The sequence below is a fragment of the Gavia stellata genome, chromosome 9 (genome assembly GCF_030936135.1).
Source record: "Gavia stellata isolate bGavSte3 chromosome 9, bGavSte3.hap2, whole genome shotgun sequence".
In the NCBI taxonomy this organism is placed as follows: Eukaryota; Metazoa; Chordata; class Aves; order Gaviiformes; family Gaviidae; genus Gavia; species Gavia stellata.
The window spans coordinates 27,232,160-27,254,323 of record NC_082602.1 but is presented as its reverse complement, the minus strand read 5'-3'; the positions used below and the strand labels follow the sequence as shown (position 1 = coordinate 27,254,323).

The following is a 22,164-nucleotide window of genomic DNA, read 5'->3' as shown; positions in this document are numbered from 1 at the left end:
AAGTTGCAAATAAATAAGCATAGGCTCATCCAAAGGCCTGAAACATAGCTGGAAGGAAAAAGTGAGTGAGGCTGGAAGTGACAGTACAAAGCTGTGATGAGTTAAAGGCCTAATGGCATTGCGGTACAGGCATGGCCCTCAGCAAAGGAACAAGTGGCTCCTTGCAGATGGGGTTTTTATCTCTTAAAGATGTTGCTCACTCCTTGGCTCTGCTCCTCAGCTGAGCAAAGTGCTTAAGCCTACACTTGACTAGAACATGCGGTTTGAGGGCATTTCACTGTTTTCCTGCTAAACACCTTTACTCAATAGGAGACTACAGCCTACTCAGATAATCCAGGTCAAAAAGTTTCCTACTTCTATAAATGAACAAACTGTAGGGTGAAGCTTTTTGCAATTGTAAAAATAGAGGTGGAAATGTCATGAAAGATGATTAACTCCATTCTTTCATGGTGGTGGGGAAGCAGTGACAGAAGACAGGCCAGAAATGGAGAGACAGCCTCTCCTCTGCTTGAAGATAGATTCAGCCTACTCCAACTCCCATGTTGTAGGGGGCTGCCCTGCTGAGGGAGAGGCAGAAGTGGTAAGAAAGAGAAGCCAACTGATTAAGGGTTTTGCCCATCCTATTTTCTATGCAAAAGAGATACCATGAAGAAAGGGGTGGGTGGGTGTGTTTTCTGCATTTCCTGGGAGAAGGAGCAGGGAGAGAGGCAGCTCCTGGAAGTAAGTCATAGTCATGCTGACATCTGTAAGTCACATCAGCAAACGTGTCAAATGTCATACCGAACTCTGAGGTTACTCTAATGAGTATTCTCTTTAGAGATCAGGGCTTAAAAGAAACAAACATGAGCAAAATTGACTAATTACTCCTTGCAGTAGGAAGGCGGAGAGGTGTTCTTGAGATCCTTTCCCTCTGTCACACCTCATTAATTGCATCCAAGTAGAAGCAGATCACATCCTCTCATAGGGTTAGATATTCTCAGGCTTTGAGGTGCAACATGAAAATACTGATTTGCATTTTGCTCAAACTAGAAAAATTGTCATGAAGTCAAACCATGCTCTGAAATTTCAATGGTTGTGTTGCTCAAGCCTTTGGCTTAGTCCCTCTGACTTCATTAGCTGATGTGATAGGCTGACAGAAATAGCTGAGATTTTGTCTGGATCATCCTTGAGTTTTTCTGGGACTCCTGGAAGGTGTTGCCAAGGAAAATGCAGAAGCTGAAGTCGCAGGGAAAATTGGAAAAACAAAATCTAACTAGGTAAATATGGCAAGGTTGAATCTCTCTGCCTTCCTGTCACCTAAATCTTCACCAAGCATCTTGGGAAGCAGGTTAGATGTCTGTATGATAATTCCTTAGATGTTGGTGGCCAGTGCCTGTGTTTCTGGAATAGCTTGCATACTGTAACTTCAGCTATGGAAAAAAAGCCATTTTCCTTAGAATGAATAGCCTGGTAAAGGTTATAAGGCATAGCATTGGTGAGCCAGGTGATGTGACGTTAATGTCTTGTGAGATGCAAGAGTATAGACCAGATGTTAAATCTCCTTTGAATCTTCATTTTCCTTCAGCTTCAAGTGTGGACTAACAAGTAGGGGCATAGCTTAGAGCTGGGATAGTACATGCTGGCAGATGACCAACAAATCTAACCTTTTGTAGGACAGATAATTAAACCCTTAATTATAGCACCGTGTAAAGCTGACTTCCAAATTTTATTAAACTAATTCCAATTATTGTGTAGCATCTGGATGAACTTGTTTATTAGCAGGGCAGATTGGGAAGACTTTTTTTAAGAAATAAAATTAACAAGCTAATACTGCATAATTAATACTAATAATTACCATTAACTACTGCAAGTATAGTGTGACCATTACCAAAATAAGTATAGCAAAAAGCCTGTTTTGTGCTCCCAGCCCATATTATGTGTATTGGTATCAGTGACCTATATTAGCAACTGGTGATAAATACGTCAGGCAAGGAAAGCATGATCTTCATTAAAATGGCTTGTAATCACAAAATAGCTGTGCTGTATCTTAGCATGGGGTTGAGGAGCATCAGGAGGAAGTTCTGAACATTCAGGAGGTGTCGGTTACTAGCCAGAAGCTTGACCAAGAAATTCATCAGGGGACTGGCATGCCTTGGAGGTGGCTCCCCTCACGCCTAGTGTTGGGGGTCTCTGCATAAGTTAGAAGGGGAGTTGGGAGTGATGTCCATCCTTCCCAAAGAACAAGTGGTCTTGGTTGCCTTCTGCAGGCTGCATTGCATGATGTTTTGCTGAGCTGGAGTCTGAGAATTTGGGGGGTGTGTTGAAGAGCCCATGCAAACAAGGGGTGTCGGGAGTATCACTGAAATGTAATGGGAAATCCCCTGCCCCAGTAGGGATTTAGCAGCTACAGGACTATGTACTTTCTACCCAGGTTGCGTTCTTTCCACTCCGTCATCCTGGCCTGCAGCCCTTGTGAGGGAAGCATGCCGAGGAAACTTGAATTCATTAGTCATCCTAAAATGTGCTAGGAGTCCAGTTGGTCTTGCTGGAGGAGCACTGTTGCATATACTTCACGTTAGTATTGCAGTGAACGCCAACTTATCCTGACAAATGTGCACACATAGTCCCAAAATGGGATGTTTTGGAAAAAAAAATTCAGGACATATAGGCTTTTGTTAAACTGTAGCATTCCAACATCGTAATTAATATGGCAGCTACCAGACCTATCCAAAGACTTATTTACTATCCAGGCTATTGTACATTGCAAGAGCCATGCTTCTGTGATCTCTGTTTGTTTTTTATGGCTGTGCCCAAGGCCCAGCTGAGATCAGGGTCCTGTTGTGCTAGACATTTAGGCCTTGTCTCCAGAGAATGGAAGTCTACATAAGGGACAGACAAAGAAAACACTGTTTAAATTTGGGTCATGGGGGAGGGGAAGGGAAGTAACCAAGACATGGAAATTGGTGAGGGAAAAACTCCTCCCACGAAAAGAATTGGTCTGGTTCTCTGTTCTCTTACAGAGAACTCCCCAAAGCTAGGCCAGCTCCCCAGCAGCCACACCATCCTCTTTCTCAGCTTGCAGCAAAGGTGCAGCCTCTGTGCTCCATCACTGACCTTTCCCAAAATGAGAAGGGGAAAATCAATGCATTTTGGGGGAAGGAGGAAAAAAAAAAAAAAAGGAAGAAGGAAAAAATGGCCATCAATCTGCCAAGAGTGACATCCTGAAAAGGGCAAAGTTGCAAAATGTCTAAATGCAAGGTTTTTTATGATGTTAGCATCAGAGTGATTGGGGAATAGCAGTTGCCTGTGCAAAGGAAGGAGGAGATACATGGAAGGTATAGCACTTGCAGCAGTCTGTCCAGGGGTAGTTACAGGCAGTCCAGCCTGTAACTCTTTTGGTAGCTTTGTACTGGGGAGAGGAAAGGGTTTAATCTTGCATGCACTCATAGGGTAAGCTTAAGTGACTCCCTTGTTGAAAAGATAAACACTACGCCTCTATATCATCTGTCTAACAGGTTTAGGTAATCCCTTACTGTGCTGCTTATTTATTTTAAATGGTGCTGTATTGTATAATGCATGTGTGTTTGTAATGGAGGGTCTGCAAATCTCAGCTTTTCACCCAAGGACACATTACTCTTGCCCTTGTTTCATGGTTGATTTATTCCTAATGGAAAGGAATAAGCCTCACAATGATACATTTGTCTTGTCTCAGCTCTGTGAAATCCGTGGAGATTGACAGCTCTTCTGTATCTCACGTCATTAATTTGCCTTGCTAACCTTTATTTACCATCAGAAGATCAGCCTCGCTGATTATTGCCAGCAAATCTGTGCTTAGTGCCTGCTCTGGCTTTGTTTGATTAAGTTTGAAGAGACAGAAGGGAGAGTCAGAAAATGAAAATGTTTAAATATTGGGACTTTGACTTATTGCATACTTAACGGCGCCTTCCTGCAGGCAGACGGCAATTGAAGCCGCCAGCAACCCAGCCTTTCTCTATGAAGAAAGTGTTAATAGGAATGTTGCTGTTGATGTTCTTGTAGTGCAAGACTTACTCATGAGGTATTTCTAATCTCTTGAGGCAGAGCAGTTCTCTGCTCTGAGTCTGGGCTGCCTTTCCAGTCTGTAAGGAGCACCAAAAGCTAAATATCAGTCTTTAAAGTCAACATCCAAGGTAAGACAACCAAGCAATCTGCAGGGAAATCACATGCTTACTACCATGTAGCAAAAACCCTGCAAAGATGCTTGAGTAAAGTGTGTAGCCGCCTTATCCAGAGGATAAGCCTGAATGAGTAGAACAAATGCTTAGTTACCTGGCTGTGTGCAGAGTATTTTCTGCAACATAAGAGGAGTGCTTTTTTGCTGAGGGAGGAAAATAGGCCCCTTACCAGAGGTTTTTGCCTCAGTAGCTTTCCTATATTCACCTTCTCTTATGCTGCTGATGCACCTTTTCGTTAGAGTTGATGGAACCAGATACACCAGTAATTCCTATTTGCTTTTTTGAAGCATGGATGAGTTCAGTTTTCCTCCTTCCTAAAGGTGAATGTCCCCTTCTGTTTCTACCTGCCCAGGCTGTTTTCATTGTCAGGGTCTTCATGATGGATAAAAGTTAGAGGCAAATCTTTTCCCCCATTTTTTTCCTCTTCTTTCAGTTTTCCATGATCTGCTTAAAATGGGGCCGGTTCAGCTTCTTGCTGTATAGTATACAAGTCTGTAAGCCTCTAAATTTTAGAGAGGCCTGGAAAAACCCTTCAAAAAATACTGAATTGGGTTTGTAATCTCTTCTGGGGAGTGTCAGTGATACTACTTGCCCATGTATGTCCTTGTTCAGTACAATGTAGTTCATTAATTGGCAGCCTGCTAATGCACCGGCTGCTCTTGTAGCCTGCTATTCATCACTCTGGTACTCATTTCCGAAGCTGTCATTTCCTGCAGCCTTGTGCAGGCAGCTCTTTGAGGCTCAGCTCCCAGGGTCACTGCACAAACACGGCTTGAATGGAGCTCAGGAGAAAAGCAATGAAGTGGCGTCGGAGGGAGAGCAGAGCATTCGGTTTGGCTTACATCAGTATTCGTGATAACATACCATCTGGGCTACAATCTTGCCAGATCTAGTTAATAAATAGAGCTGGACAGAAGTTGTATTTGGATGGCAGAGCTTCAAGGAACAGCCAGGATATGGAAATGGCAGTTTGTGAGATGGTTATCCAAGTGCTGCAGAGCAGTGCTGCTCTGCACGCTGTGCTGGGCACTGGCAAACCGTGGTGTCTCCATTCCTTTAGCAGGAATATTGTGGTTCAGAAGGGTTACATAAAAGCTGTTTGTAAAAGACAGTGTTTTTAATCTGGTGATTCAGCTGTGCTTCAGACTGAACTAATATCATGTTTGGTTGCTTTATCCTCTGATTTCTGCTGAATATAGTATAGCCTTTATTCCTTGCTTCAAGCTCTTGTCCAGTGTTGCTCTGTTCTGTCCTGAGATAACCGAAGTCTGCCTCAGGTGGCAGATGTATTTTTGAGTGAAATATGGGATTCCTGTATGATTCTGACTCTAGCACCTGGAGTGCTGTTTGGGACTCCGCTAGGATCGTTCCCAGTCCACAGAGTCTCTTCTTTTCTGATTCTATGTGGTTTTGAGCATTTCCCAGGAAGCAACTGATACTACATTCTCTACAGACTTCAGAATAAGAAATTAAAACAAAAGTGACTTTTGTCAATCTGTGCAGGAAGTAAATATTGGCTATTCTCTGCTGCCTGCGAAGGCTGTTTCCTATCAACTGGGGCTGGGGGTCTGTAACTTTTTTAAACCACTAGGAAGTAATTTGTAATCTTTGGACAAGATTACTATGAGGCCCATTTGAAAGCTTATTCATGTTTTCCTAAAGAAAGCTTGGACACAAAATGTGTTTGCTTTAAGATTAAGTCCTGTGAATGTAAAGGAAATTACTTGTGAGCTTGACTGTTGCACCCTGTTGGCTGACCACAGAAAACACACAACCCTACAACTGGTAATGACTAATAGAGAGTCTCCGTTGGCTCCTGAGGCTGAGCTCCCCATGCCTCTTGGGGCGGAAAGCCATCTGTGTGCATGCCTTCACTGTAATGAGTTGTTCATGGCTCTGGAAAATCTGCTGCAGGAGCTGGCTGCACTGGCATGGTCTTTCTGAAGGCAGTGGGTTACTCTGCTGCCATGGGATGGGTTTGCCCACCTCACTTCTGTATATTGTGTGCTGTGTGCTGGAGTCTTCCTCTACCCCAGCAAACCCACTTGTGGTTGGGAGCTCCTGTAAATTATTGATTTATTTAAACATGGTGCCTACAGTATCATTTTGCCAAGTTCATTAAAACCTTGGGTCTATAGATTTCATCCTTTAAATGATAGGCTGCTGGAGAGGAGGTGGGGGACAGGCTTTAAGGAGTGTGGGAGATGGATTTATTGCTTAACTTTCCTACTTGAGCTACACCTTCCTAACAGTAGAAACACTAAAAGAGATAAAGGACAGAAGTCCTTTTGGAAGTAGAAGATGAAAGACTCTGGGCTGTAATCAAACGTGGATAAAGGAAAGTGCCCCATGAACTTACATGATCAGGGAAGCTGTAGTGAAAGACATTAGCAGTAGTCGGTATTCTCACTGGTCAGCTTCTGGGATCTACTGAATTAAAGAAAACTTGGGGGAAGGGAAAGAAGAAAGGAAGATACTGTCCAGTACAACTTGTGCACAGACTTAATGCACAACTTCTTACACTGGCTGTTAAGTCTGTGGGCCCTCTAGCAATCTTACCTTGCCTTGTGGCTACTAAAATCACAGACTTTTTGAAGGGTGCATGTAAATCTATTGCTTTTCCAAGAGAAAAAAAGATTGCAAGAAAAGGTGAAAATTGGCATGTAGTGCGACCAGAACTTGAGGTCAGACAGGAAGTCCCGTTGCCAAGCAGATCAGATGAAAAAAGGAAAATCTGTGATCAGTGAACAGGTATTCTCTTTAAAAACTGATTTGGTACTGTGGGTTGGATGGCAGGACCACATTGGCCAGTGCAAGTCAGTAACCTCTTGAAAGCCACTGGGCTATGGGTGGCCCTTGTTTTACTCCAAATACTGTACAGTGCTTAGCATTCACAGGCCAGCAGCTGCAGCCAGGCTGCTTGCACAATATAGTATGCCCACCTAAAGATAGCTTTGTTCCTTGTCATGATTGATGAGATATTTCCTCTGAGGAAAGCACTCCCTCTCTTAGCTTCTTTTGTTCCTATACTGAACAAAGACTGTGAGCTGCAAACACGTTGGACTATGTGGAAAGCAGCTCACATTGCACAGACAGTTTCACCATTAGGTGTTCCTGAAATTAAGTAAAGCAGGAAGGGAAATATTATTTTGAATTTATTTTTAGAAGGCATTAGGATGTTTGAGCCTTGGCAAACCTTTTTTTGCAACTTCTTGGGTGCTGACTGGCCTGTAAAACTGGCTGACTTCATTGCTTTGTGGATCCCCTAATTTCAGTGGTCAGGGGATGCTGGCCAACACCTTGGGCATGTTGGGTGTATGTGTTCTGGAGTTGGCCATGGGCAGGCTTAGCAAATGGTACTTTCCTCTGTTTCTGTCTTTGGGAGCCGAGGGTACTGGACAGTTTAGGGGAAGCTGGTGACCTGGAATGTGATAGGACTTGATCTGGGATTTACAGGCAATGTCCAGGACTTCTCCATAGCTGTTAATGTAATAGGTAGTGCATTTACTCCCTTGCTTTAAGGACACAACCTGTGTAACGTGTACTAGATTATATGATGGCTTTGTGGATGTACGTGCCAATTCTTGAAAACGTGTTTGGCAGATTCCTTCATTCCAGCTGTGTCAATACACAAATCTGAGGTCCTTTTTTTAAACAGGGAGGGAAAGCCCTTGGGTAACAATTGAGCCATAGCAAATAGCTGCAGATACAGCACTTGGAGTTTGTAACTATCAGTTTGTATTGTCAGAACCCAAAGATAAACTGTGTGCTTTTCTTAAACAACTCCCACACACACACATATACACAAGAAGTCACAACTGTAATAAGATAAATAGTTAAGTATTTTGCCAAATGTGCACCTCTGGAAGGCTTGTCACCTACTGTCTTGTAAGATTTGAACAAATACAGTAACGCGGTATTTCCTAGTTGTCTAATACTCTGAATATCCATCGTCTCTACTAGTGATGTAACCCATAAAGTATTAAAGCTGAGTTGTATATTATCCAGTTTTCTCTTTTTCCCATGAACTTTTCCCATGTTCCGAACACTTCTACTTTTTCCAGAAGTACGAGGAAGCATGGTTCCAATCCCAGCAGAAGACTAGGGTAATATGTATTTGAATGCAGAGGTCAGGGTGTGAATTTCCACATATATACATGTGTGTTTATGCATATAATGTGATGTGAAACCAATCCAAGCAAGCTAGATGTTTAAGCCAGAATCTGAGACGCACTTTGGGACTCAGTATCGAGCACTTATGTACACACCTAGTCAGCTGCTTTTGGTGCAGGAAAAACCTGTGTGGCAGCAATAACTAGGATATTTATTCACGTGTAGTGGGCCCTCTGTGCCAGCCAGCTCTGCAACCATAGGAACTGGAGTACAGCAGCAAAGGGATATGCTAAGAGCACAGCTGAGAAATCTCCATCTACCAGTGCCACCAGATTAGTAGTAGAGGTGGAGGAAGAAGACAGACTGGAAGGATTAGGATAGCAAATCCATAACCATATAGTCTTGAAACAACTAGTTACCTTAATGGCCTGGCATCATTTCAGGAAAAAACTCTATTCTCTCCCTCATACGTTACAGCACCCAAACTCTGGGCTTCACTTCTATTTTCTGTGAACTCAGTAACACCTAAAGCAGTGCAAAGAATGCAATTCCCTGTGCTGCTGCTGAGTCCTAAGCATTTGCAGTTACTATCAAATATTGGTGGAGAGCAGCAAACAGTGGTCTCGGCTCTTGGCCTTTTGTTCCAACTTCTAGCTCCACAAGGCAAAGTGCTGTTCTGTTACTAGCCAAAAAATGGTATCAACAGAGTCCAGCCTTCCAGAAGTCCCCACCTCCTGCTCCCCATCTTCTCTGTCACCTCAGGAAGCCCTCAAGTGTTGTATCCATCACCAAATTAAGCAAAAACTCCTGCAGCCTGTACTCTGGTGAGAACACAACTCAGCTGTCAGACCCTCCCTAAGGAGAGAAAGAAACGTGTTTCCAGGGGCACTCCAGGTGTGCTTTGGGTTGTCAGGGTTCCTAAGGGATGCTCTTAAGGTCAGGTTCCTATTATGTTTTTGTAAGGACTCCTGTAAATTTCAATTGAACACTGGAGCAAGGCACAGCAGTGTGCAGCCCCTCTTCCTTCCTTCTTCGATGTGTCCTCTCTTCACTAAATAATAAAACTATTACTCCAGTTTAAATATTGAAGGTAGCTTGCTGGGCAGAATGTAACCTGTGGCTGTGTGACTGCTGTTGGACAGCAGTCAGGTTTCTAATGTATGTCCTGTCAGATGTTGTGGCATATTTGGTACCGGGACCAAAACATTTGCTTATTATGTTTCAAATCTTAATTATTTTCTCTGAGAAGAGAAGCTCATGTTCCTTTAAAACAAAAAAAAGGCAGAGTTTGTGTGTTTGTAATTCTTCGTTCAGCTTTTAATGCTCTGGTAGAAAACTTGTTTCATAACCCATACAGAAGCTGCAACTTCCCATGCTGGGCTACCAGGAAAGGAGTGACCGGTGTGATCCTTTTTCCTCTTTTCTCTCACATGAGAAAGCTAACAATTCTGCTTCATCGCAGAGCTGTGGGGCTCTTGAGGTATTTCATCAGCAAATTTAAAAACCTCTTAGAGTTAAGCAGTAACTTGGGGTGGTGAGTTTTATTCCTGCATTCCTAAAGCAGTACTCGGTACCTAGTGTGCAACCAGAGTAGCTGCAAGCAAGATAACAACCTTCATTCTTGACTGTGAGAGCAGTCAGGCACAGACATTTGGGGTTGCAACACTTTGCAAAACGAGACACCCGTGGGAAGTGGGGTTGCCCATGCGAACCATGCTCCTAGTATGTAGCTCTAGGACGTCAACTGGTTGGAAGGATCATGACACGTGGCTGAGCTGAAATCCTAATGTGTGGCCCAATCTGCTTTGGATATGGCACATAAAGGTCTATGAACTTGTGCTGTGGATCTTAATTGTGTTCAAGTAGGATGTCTGCCACAAGCACATCTTTCTTGCTTGAGCATGCCTTTGTTTGAGCCCCACTTCCATCTTTAAAAAGAGACAAACATTACTTCGTGGTTGAGTGATGGCTGCAGTGAAGTCTGCAATGCACACAGGCTGGGAAACATTATGTGTTTAAAGATGAAAGCTGCCTTTAATATTTCATCAACTTTTAATAATTCATCCTGAGACGACAGCCTTAGTCTGCTGTGCAGTGACTCACGCACAGACTTCCGTACCCCAAACTATAGTCAGCTCCATGCTAGGAAGACCGCTTGCATATATCTCCATATTTAAAAGAAAGATGCCTCTTCTGTGAATTGTAAGGACAAAATGCTCAGAAATCAGACACTGGGCTTCATACGAATTCAATGCTGTCAACCCAGAGCCTTTGCCAAGTGTGTGGGACTGAAGGAGCCTTTTACAGAGAGCAGAGCCAGCACATACAATGATAGTGTCTAACAGTGTATGGACACTGCAGCGAGTTTTTAGGAAGTGGGTGTGAGAATATGCTTACTGCAGAAAATCCCTCTTGCAAAATGCTACTTCTGATGCCTTTATATCTCTGCTTCTGCATATTCTTTGGAGGTCTGTCCGAGGCAATTACGACTGACTTCCTGATGTGTATCAAATATACATGTACTCTGTGGGAAGAACTCTAGAGAGGTGGAAAAAGCAAGCACCTTCATCTGCATAGCAATACTCTCAGCTGTTTTTAATGAAGCAGATCACCTCTCTGAAGGAAAGTAATCAGCTGTTGGCACAAAAAGGTCTGTGTGCCAGGTCTGGAAGTGACCTGATTGCATGTAGTACTGCTTTGTAGGACAATTTAAGTTGTTGGATCAAAAACACCCTCAAGAGATAGTTCTAAGGCAGAAGGCCTTAAAAGGGAGCAGCTTTCTGAAGCCCAAAGAGCGTATGTCAAATGAGCCAGACTGCTGCTTGAGTGGGATTTTTCCAAGACTCTTGAGAGGTAGAGTGTTATTTAAGTAGTTGTTTAGAAGAATGTGTAGTCTACTCATGCAGGAGAGATCCCCATTCCCTTTTACAGTGTTGCTGTCCTTCATGTTTACTTTAGTTAAGCTCATAAACTGACAATCAAAGATAAATTAATGGCTGAGGGGAGAATTAGAAACCAATGTTCAGCAAGATCCTGCAATTTAGTTAAAAAAAAGTGTTCTGTAGCATCTTATGATTAGGCAGACTTCAACAGGAATAGCTAATTTTCCTGTTGGTGTGAAGATAGGGACACTATTGAAGCATGGATGAGTGAGAATGCATGTAAACATAAGCAAAACTTGCATAAAATATAGTCCTTTAACTATGTTCTAGTAGTTTCCCATGGTGTGGGTTGTAGATAACACTTGCTTAATTCTTTTGCTTTTTTGAAGCCTTTTGGCGTAAGAACTGGGAATTAAAAGCAAGAACATGATTTTTTAGAATCAAAGTATTTTTGTTATTTATTCACTCTCCAGTGTGACCAATCTATTTTGCAAACACTATCTTGTCGTGTGTATGTATACATGGCAAGTGGAACCTTTCATCTCTTGGTAACTGATGTAGTTCCATGCTGAAAGTGCCTGAGAGCTATCAGAGCCTAGATGGACTCTGTAGAGGCATCTTGGCTCTTGCAACTGGGGATGCTGATAGATGCCAACCAAAGGGCCAATGTGTCAATGGGGAGAAAATTGCACACCCGCCTTAAAAATTCATATTTTTGGATTAGTATTAAGGCAGGATTTGGAGTAATGCAGGAAAGCTTGAGCTGAGCTTGATCTGGGCTCAGTGGCTATGACTCCCTGTGTGCCTTCTGTGAGGCTCAAACTCCCTTTGAATCCTCATCAGGGATGAGGGCTGAGTAATGATCTCAGTCTAGAAATCCATGCCACATCAGCTTTAGAGTTGCTTTTTGATGCCTGAGAGATAGAGGCATCTGTAAGGGTTAACTCAAGCTGCAAGCCACTGCCTAATTTTTACAGATGGTGTGAGTGCAACAGCGAACCTCAGGCTGGCTTGGCAGTGCACAGAGATAACTTTACATAATTCCCTGCAGATGTTGCTGCAGAATGGTTTTAATAATGAATTGTGAAGTCAAGCTCAACTCCAGCATAGAGGGAGAACTCAAAATAAATGCAATGTTTTGTTCTGTGTTTCAAAAGCAAGTTTTCTAACAATGTTTCTGTGATGTTCTGGGTTGGGAAAGATGGCAGGGGAGGGGAAAAGAGGTAGTTTGTGCCATTATAGCCCCAACTTTCTGCAAGCAAAGGCCAATCTGGCTAATTTGTCTGCAGACCATGGACCCTGTGAACCTGGGGCGGGAGGGGGAAAGGGTGGTGGGACCAAATGGCAGCTGCCCTAATGCTTCTAATGAGGAGGTGGTGCAGAGCAAGTACTTCACGATTAGCTGGGCAGAGTTCTGCTCTTTGTGGCTGTCATGCATGGACTGCATTCTGGAACTTGTCTGTGCTTCAGCCATTTTGTGCTAGGAGTCTGTCAATTCTTGCACTATGTTGTAATTTCCTTTCTGTAGGGTTATGTCTTATATGTGCCATCATAATTCAGATTTTCGCCTCATAAGGAGTGAGCTGCCTCTGCAATGTCTGCTCGGCCGCTCCTAGACCTTGCAAGTCTTGCTTGTGAGCATCCGTTTTTGACTTCTCTGCTGCTAGCGGGGTGCTGCTGGAAGTTTCTCAGGCTTCTCAGTTGCTCAGTCTGTTTAAGCAAAACATACTTTTTTCTGTGGACACGCTATTCCAGTGAGCTGCATTAAAGCCTTTCTTTTGTCCTTCTGAGAAGCAAGCTCGAAATGGGAGAAGAGAATTTCAGAGCGGGGGCTGGTTTTCTCTGAACCGGGACAGATGCTCCTTATTTCTCAGTAGTTGCAGAGGTTTCTTGTTTATACTTTACCCTTGCGCATAGTTTATAAAGGAAATCTTTAGAAAGAAATAATAACTTTCATGAGCTCTGTAGCAATTAGGAGCTTTAATCTTAGTGATGGCTTGAAGAATCAAAGCAGCTTAAAACCTCACTTAGACTGTTGTATGCTCTGTCTGCATGTTGCAATGGATTTGGTTGAGTTACTTAACTGTAACCTACCTCAAATATGACTTGACCTCCAACTGATATGTGGGAGCCTGTTTCTAAGATCAGTGGAGTCGTGAGGTTTCCCTGCCAAGGCCTTTCAGGAGCTGGGAATGGCAGTAGGGAGGCACGGTGATATGGGGGAGGCATGTGTATGCATGCCCAGGCGTGGGGGTGAGGGATTGCATTTTAGCAGGGATCCTGTTTAGAAGGATGGAGGCTCAGCTACCCTATGGCCACAAACACAAGACCTTAAACTCAGCTCCGAGGCCATGATGGAGCTCAGTGAGCCAAACCAGAGGAGCTGTATTGTGAAGTGGGCTAGCAGTGGGTCGGTATCAAGGCTGTGCGATCCAGCCCTCCAAAGACAGTTTTACTATGGTTTGAATTTGGCCCAAGCACACGTTTTTAAGTGTAGGCAAGTCCTTCTTGTGCAATTGCATTTAATTTCTTTCTGAGGAAGAGTTTGCATAAACTATTCCAGTCTAATTGATATCAGCTGAAAGACAGCTTCTGACATTTTGTGCCTAATTATAAGTGTATGTTAACTGTGTTTGCTACCCATGTCAGTACGTTACTAGTAAAATAAGGAACAACCATGAAGATGTGTTTTTGAAACAGTCTGGCAGATCCTGCGTCTTCACTGCTGTGGCCTTCGTGGCAGGAGAATCCACCTCCTGCTGAGGAGGAATAACTAAATTTAAACTTTCCAACCATGAGCCTTGTGAAGCAAAGTTTCCAAACCTCTGTTGGGCCAGAAAATGGAAAGCCATGTCTGAGTTTTGAGAGTAAATAAATAGAGCTACTTAACAGCTGTGTGGTGGCAAGTGAGGGGTTTGTTGCTTGGGGCACATTGTCTGCCTGCCGCAGGCCCCACGGAGGAAAACGAGGGTTTGTAACTACTGTCCTCTGGTAAAATCTTCCGTGACAGGATTTGGAATAAACTTGAGTGACTTTTAGCATGAATACTTGAGCATTGTTTCAGGTGATTTCTTTACTTTTTTTTTTTCTTGAAAGAAAGTTGCATGTTGCATGGCGGCAGAGCCCAGCAAAGTCTCCCTTCCCCTTGCTGGGCCCAGGGCTCGGCCTCCGGGCTGTGGGAGGGCTGCGTGGCCATCGCACAACTTGAGGCTTTGCCCCACCATAAATTAACGAGTTTTTGTGCCCCATCTACTTACAAACCAAGCTGGCTCATCCCTGCCTTTGCTCATCACAGGCAGGCTTGGGAGCCTCCTGTGAAATTTGTTCGGTTTAGGACAGGCGTTAAAGTCTGTAAATTGTTTTGAGGTGCATGTACAGAAATAGCTATTTTCTCAACTCCCTTTGGGGAGGCTGAAAGACTGGTGTTGAACAATAGTTTGCATTGTCCTGACAAAGCAACTTGTGTTTTTGGAGGAGACTGGGACGTTGTAGAAAACAACAGAAATGGTTTACCTGTTTGGCTTTTTATTGTCCTGTATCTTAACACTGACCTTACCTGAATGGAGCAGAATCTAAGTTGTGCTCATATCTGAGAGCAGCAAGCTCTTTGAGTGTAAGTGTGAGTTCGGTGCGTCTACATCAAAACCAGTGGAGGATTCAATAAATCAATGTAGCCAACAAGAAAAGAGGCAAGGATAGTTATGGTTGGGATGTGTTAACCTGAAGATGGCTTATCTATAATTTTATTCATCCATCCATAGATGTGACCTAAATGTTAGTTACGTATAGTTGGTGAATACTTAACATTTTCATAGGTAGTGGTAGAAACTTGGGTGTTCAGGTGGGAAGCAAATAACTAGTGCTATGGCCTGAAGTCACATTTCAGTTAGCTTTTCTGTCTTATTTCTGTTCTATGCAGTACTTTCCAGCTTCCCAGGGCATTGGATTCAGGTCATGTTTGTTAAACACCAGCTGTGGTGACAAGTGCTCTAGAAGCACTTAATATTTTGTATAGCGTTCTGAAATCTGTGCCCTTCTACTAAAGTCTTTCCTGTTTCCATCTTTTGACTTCTGTGATACCTCAGATTAAGATTTGGGCAACGTTTGTGCTATCTCCCATACATTCACATGCACATACATAGACATACAAAGTGTTTTGATACTGTAGATGTACATATTGCAGGACTTGCTTTGAGAAACTGAATCGGAGAACTCAAATCAGAGTTGTCATGGATAGACTTCAGGTTTCTTAAAATAAACTGATGTTTGCTCTATTGCAACCTTTTTTACATGAGGCCTGCCTGCACACTTGTTTACCACTGTGAGAGTGTCTGATAGAAATTGTATAATAGGACTAAACCCCCTCTCCTTCCAGGAGGCTGCACTCAAAGCTGCTGACTGCCACCTTCTCAGTAGCATCTTGCTATTTTTGTTCCTCTTAATGTTGACCGAGCAATTTCTTTTGCTTCTTTTTGTAGGTTGGTGGTTTGTGAGTACAGCAGAGGAGCAGGGCTGGGTCCCTGCTACGTACCTGGAATCCCAAAATGGAACCAGAGATGACTCTGACATCAACACATCCAAACTTGGGGAAGGTATGGAAAGCTTTTTGTTATCAAGGGGAAACTGGTGTTCATTTGCTTTATGCTCTTCCCCCCATAGGAAAACTTTGAAAAATTCTGCTGCCACTTGTGGCTGTTAATCCAGTGCAGTAACCTCTTCTCCCATCTTGTATTAATAAATAAATTGTTGCAGAAGAAATTGGAGTGAAGTACCATGCCTGTAATCCCTTTGTGACCAGCTTGGGCTGTCAGTGTGACAAAAGGTTCAAAAGCTGAAATGATGCTCATTTTAATACCCTTAAAAAGCACACAAACAACTTGTATGCAAGTCCGAGCAGTATGTTCTGGTCGAGGTCTTGGACTCTCATGTCCATGGAAGGAGAGAACTTTCATGGCTTGGTTGCAGAAATTATACAAGTGAGAGCTTTTATTTGGAAGAAGATGCTTGTTAGAGCCATAGGCCATTAAAAGGAGTGAGATTTAACTTTAATGGTTGCTTCTCATTACAACTTGCTTCTCATTATAATTTTTTTAATTAATCCTTGAAACTAGTTTCACAGCTGTTTGCTGTGATCTATGATTGTGTAGAAAGGTAATTTTATTTGGTGTGGTCTCATTCTATTAAAACTGAGATGCCATTTGTCATGTATATGTATTTAGCTGCGCTGTTTTTTGGCTAAAGATGCTTAATTCAGGTTCCAGGAATGGAATAGTACAACCTCACATGTTCCTCTGTTCCATTATGAAAGACTAACCACATCTTAATGGACTTCTCATGTAGCAACTGTGCACAAAGGACACTTATTATGATTTGCTCCATTCTAATGAATCTCTTGCTAAATTTCTAGGTGCTCTTGATGTGACACTTCTGTAAAATGTATGTGGAAACTCAGCTGACCTTTTCTTAGCACAGGCAGGAGGCTTGGAGATGTGTTGGAGTGACTATCTGCCCATTAAGATAGCACACAGGCAAAACATAACTTTGTGCTGGGCCCCAAGGGTGACATCTGTGGCTTATTGAAATCTTTGGCTCTGTAACTCATTTTTCCCTGCTCAAAGCTACCCGTATCCTGGGTCACTTAGGGTTTAGAGACAGACTGGCTGTAGACTGGTAGGCCGGGAACCAGTCTGGTATGATGCAACATTTTAGTGGATGCAAAAGCAGTTAGTAAAGTTTCCCTGTTAGTAAAGAGCAAAAACTAACTGCTTTTTTCTGAGAGTTGAAGAATGCCTTGTCTGTTGGTCTGTAGCTTCCTCCCTTTTCCTGAGTCTTAAATAATGGTGCATGTTTGACAGCCTTATTGCTTAAACTTTCATTTCAAGCTCTCCTCCACCTTTCATGTTGCCCTCTGGCATGTACTCTGCACAGGGCTGTTGCCACACAGCAGTCTTTCCTGGGTAATGGAAAATCCATCAAATGTTTCTTATCTTTTTCCTCTCCGTCCCCTTTAATCCATTACGCTGCTCTCCTCAGCTATGGTCAGCAGTCATGCTCCCTGCCTTACTCCAAATCCAGATATGCTGAAACCTGAGACTGTTCTTCCCTTTCTGTTGAGTTCCATCTCAGTGACAAATCTAATTGCATTACCGCCATAGCTGCTTTGATGTGCCCCAGCTTTCGCTTGCTTTTCAGTAACTTTGTTTTATGTTATTAACGACATAAGCTGAGACTTCTTTTGTTCTTTGTTTTTTCTCCCTCCAGTTCTTCTTTACTTGAGCTATTCTTCTGATAGTTAGTCCATAAGAGAGGAAAGAACAACTCAGAATCACTCTCTTAAAGAACAGTGTATAAAGTGAACAGACTTACACAGACAACTCTCTCTCAGTAGGCAGGAGAAAGGGGCTCTAATATAACTGAGGAGGAAGGCACTTTAAGTGGATTAAGTGCTCTAACCCCTGGTTTTAGAGGTCATACAAGTTTCAAAGTGACTCCTGGAGATGTTGACTTCCTGCATCTGTGTAATCTGTGCTCTGCCTACTTTGAAAGCTTAGAAACACTAATGTAGGGAGCTTCCTGTACCAGCCTCTTGGTCCTCTCCATTTGCAGAGGGCTTGGAACAAGTCCACAAGCCAGGTAGACCCAGAGGTCTACTCTGCTGTGGCAGGCCCTTGTAAAGATAAGGAGGTACTGAATGCAACTTATTAATAATGCTGCCTCTACATAGCCATAATATTTCCATGTGTCTCTGTTTAAATAGTCTGTTCCCTGAGAAAGACAAAAGTGTTTCCTCCCTGCATCTGAGCCTGCACAACATCTTTTGTCAGGATGAGGGCAGACAGTCAACTGCTACCTGGGCCTGTGTTTAGACCAACACCATCTTACAAGGCTTGGAAAACATTCAGAAAGCAATCTAAAGAAACATTCGGAGTCGCAGGAGCTGTTAAAGTAAACATCTTGCAATGGTCTCTGGAAAGGTTTAGACGCTTGTTGATAAATAACCTTTCTGGTGACTAACTGTGACATGACCAACCAAGTCCAAGTCTGGGATCAAATGGTAAAATTCAGTATTGTTGAGGAGAAAAAAAAAACCTGACTCATCTAAAAACATCATTGTGATATAAAAGGGCTATCACTGGGGATAGTCACATGTTGTAAGGAGGACACAGTGTGGTGAATCTGTGTGACCCACTATGTTCAAGGATTGCTCCTGGATGGCTGAATCCTCCAAACCCCCAGTGCAAGCAAGGAGCTGTGGGTGACTGCTCTGTGTTAACACCTGAAGCAAACTTCTCACCCCTCCACACCCCTCCTTCGCACAACCCTTTAAGTTCAACATCTGTCATCTCTTCCCTTGTTGTATAGAAACCTCTTAACGCTGGCTGCCTTACTATAAGTTTAGCTTTAGCTTCTCTCTCTACTATAATCTGTATGTCTAGTGAGGTGTCCTGTGTTGCATCTTGTGTAGTGTGTGTGTGTAACTGGCAGTCTAATGTCCTGTTGATTTGGAGAAGGCCACCAGGTTAAACCAATTCATAAGAAAAACACTGCCAGTAAGGAGTGAAGATAGCTCATCTTCTGGCCTACTGTGGGCTTCCAAGAGGATCACTGAGTTCCTTTAGCCAAAAAACACAGCAATCTATAAACTTGAAATCCAGCTCCTTGGAAAATTTGTGGTTCTTCTCTTCTTTGACCCACATGGGATCAAAGCGAAACTATAGAGTACCACAAACTAGACATTTTGGTGAGTGGTGTTGAACAGACACACCTCCGCATAGGGTCACTAGGGAAGGTTTAGGCCTTACAGCAAAGGAGAACTTGAGGAGAGTGAGCTGGGTGTAGAAGTCTGGTCTAAGCCCCTGATAGATATAAAGGGCAAAAAGGCAAAAGCCACTTTTTGGGGAAGTTATTAATTTTTTTTTACTTGTGCAGGCAATCATTCCCCAATCAAATAATTCTGCTGTGCCTGATTGTCTACAGAACATAGTTCTTTCTAGAAGGCAATGGTGTCTGCTCTCATGAGTATAAGGGTATATTCCCCAAATGAGTGCACATAAGCAGAATTGAGTAATTATTAATGATGTGATACTAGAGTTCATGAACAGCTTCCCAGCATTACTAACAAAACGGTTGTGTCTGCATCCCTAGTGATAGCTGAAGCGTAATATTTTGCATTGCTTTGTGGCAGCACCAAGCACCCTTGCAGTAGTTGCCAAACTAGTGTGGAAGCCCTTGCATGGAAAAAGGGAAGTTTGTCTGTGTTTCTGTGCCAGTCCAGTGGTTCCTGTGTCATTCACACCTTCACAAGCAGAAAGAGGAACTGAGTACAGTTCTACATATGCAGTCCAGAAAACAGTGGTGTCCTCTGTGCACAGCTGCTCTCACAGTGCCATTTCCATAAGTGTCTTGTCTTTTGTTTATATTTTAAGCTTAAGTTATTGTTTCAGTGTGTAACTAATTCTCCGTTCTGGCTGGTTAGCTTCTTGAGCCTGCTCAATAAATGCAAGGTTAGGTTTTTCCTTGTGTTTGTAATCAGTATGTTAGAAGTTTGGATCATGAGAATTAGCTGTGGCAGTGATTGTGAGTCACATGTTGCAAGCAAGGAGACATCGGACACTTTTCACTTGGGTTCTGTTCCTTAGTGCTGCTCTTACAAGTGAACTCATGTAAGAGAAGCTGCCTTTTTTTTTCTCTGGATTTTGGTTTTAGTGTGATAACTTGCTTAGAGAGGGTTAGAGCCCTGTTGGGTTTGATGTTATATGCAATAGACTGAATTCTCCAAAGATCATGCAGCCTAACCAGGAGATGCAACAGCAATGATGCTGATCTGTCCTTCCATTGCAGCCTCCTTGGACAGGTTGTCCTTAGTTGTGCAGCTTGTTTTGGGGTGTGTGTATGTTTTTGTTTGGGTTTTTTAAGGAAAGCAAGGGTGGCAATTTGTGACAGTTCTAGGTGGTTCATGTTGCTCAGGCTCAAGAAGCTAACTTGTTCCACGGTACTATAAAAACTAAAACAAAGTTTCTGCATCCCACCTAACCCATTCCTACTAACAAGACCAGTGCTTGTAAATGCCATGTTTTGTTTTTATTCCTCACCCTCCCATCATTTTTTCTTTTTTCTGTTGTTTTTTTTGTTTCCATCCACGTTCCAAACTAGTTTCTAAGCGACGCAAGGCTCACCTGAGGCGCCTGGACCGGCGATGGACGCTGGGCGGGATAGTCAACAGGCAGCAGAGTCGAGGTGAATGAATAGCTTCTTATGGCACTAGCCCCTAAGGGTGCACAAAAAGCCCTGCTGCAGCTTTGGCTGTTGTGCGCTGGGGTCTGCATCTTTGGCACTCTGATAGAGAGAGGACGAAGCTCCAGAGTTCAGATGTGGATTTCATACACGACAGCTTGAGGGTGTCTTGGGAGCCAGGGTTAGGCACCCAAGAGCTGGAGACTAATAACCAAGGGTAACTCTGCAGTCTGACTCCTCATGCTGCTTGGGGAAGCTCACATCTGTTGTGTTTTAACTTTGGACATATTCATACTCAGTCTTTCCTACCTCAGTAAGGACAAGTGATACTTTCAGGGCTATTAAAATGAGAGGAATGCCAAAAAGCCATGGTCAGAGATGTGCGCACTGGAAAAGTGCTTGGTGTGAAAAGTTGAGAATCATTCCAGTTTCAGTCCCCCCTCTTCCATGCAAGCAGTGCTTGGTACTAAAGACAAATTTCTTCAGAGCTTTTGGGTCCTTTTGGTGTCAGTCCTAGGTGTTTAAAATACCACCAGTAGCAGCTTTTTTTTTTTGCTTTGCTGGTCTGACAGGGAGCACGGCGGAGTGGGGTGAACACATTATGTTCTAAAGCTGCATTTGGGTAAAATCTGAGGAATCTTCAAAATCAAGTATTTTTCCAGTGCATGTGAATCATCTTTCCCACAGTAAAGGCACCCCTTTCTGTCCCCTTTTCCCTTTCTTGCAAGATTGTCTGGATGTGGTATTCGTTGCACTTTAAAAAGAAAGGAGGTAGGGGGAAGCACTATTTGCACCTCTGTGTAACTTTCAGACAGCCTTACTGAGGGGGTGGAACCAAATGTAAGTACAAGAGAAGCTTCCTGGTTGAGGAGAAGATGCCTTTTCCTACTAAGGAGAGAATGTACTTTTAAAGTAGCAAATTTATTTTCTCCTGGAATTGGTGGCGGTTCTATGTGCAGACTCATGTGTGTCAAGCACACACAACTTTTCAGTGACCTTTTACCTTTGCCTCAAAGTATTATTGAGGCAACCAAAATAACAAAAGGGGTGTTCTTCCTACTGTAGCTTGACCCTGCGGCAACTGGAACTGCCCTCAGAAGACAAAGTCTTGCTTCTCAGCCACCAAATACACCCTGAAGGCACCAAAATAACCTTCCATAAGTACACATGTTGGCTTGTGAAAAAGAACTTGTGCTTATTTCTGTACCCCAAGAGTTTGAAAGCTACTTATTTTGCATTGTCAAACTCTGCCAGATACTTCCTGGCAATTTAACTGGGAGAATTTCTGGGAATCAGTTTTATAAACAATTTGTTTACTAGTTTAAACAAATACATCTTTTCATTTTCATACAACATTGCAAACAGAGCTCCATATTAAGACTGCATGATCAGTCCCTTAGCATAGTCGACGGGTAAGACTCAAGGACCTAAGTTGCATTCCCAGGTTTTCCTTCTTGTACTCTTATGCCCACCATCTGTGTGCACCTTCTCCAGACCTGCCCTCTGACCAGTGTCGCAGTGTCTTCCGTGGCAGTCTTCCCCACCACAGGCTCCCGTAGTCTCTAGGCAGGGATGCCTTTTTCTTGCTCCATAACAGTTTCTTCCCTATTAGGCCCAAGCAATGCTGGGGTTTTGAGTGTGTTGGAGAATATGTGCTTTATCTCAAGCTAAATCTCAGCACTTGAACTTGGCACAAACCGCAGCGTCTCAAGGTTTGGGGCATCCTCCATGGCTGAGCTGCT

At 43.2% G+C, this 22,164-nt stretch overlaps 1 protein-coding gene across 3 annotated transcripts in view; it reads left to right on the top strand.

Moving 5' to 3' along the window:
• SH3PXD2A (SH3 and PX domains 2A) overlaps positions 1–22,164 on the top strand; it is a 259,159-nt gene that overhangs the window by 214,843 nt on the left and 22,152 nt on the right. For 2 of the 3 annotated variants that reach the window (XM_059821277.1, XM_059821279.1), the window contains 2 exons: positions 15,667–15,780; positions 20,342–20,425. In XM_059821277.1, coding sequence (XP_059677260.1) covers positions 15,667–15,780; positions 20,342–20,425 — 198 coding nt within the window. The remainder of the gene's footprint in view (positions 1–15,666; positions 15,781–20,341; positions 20,426–22,164) is intronic. The other variant, XM_059821278.1, reaches the window with a different exon arrangement.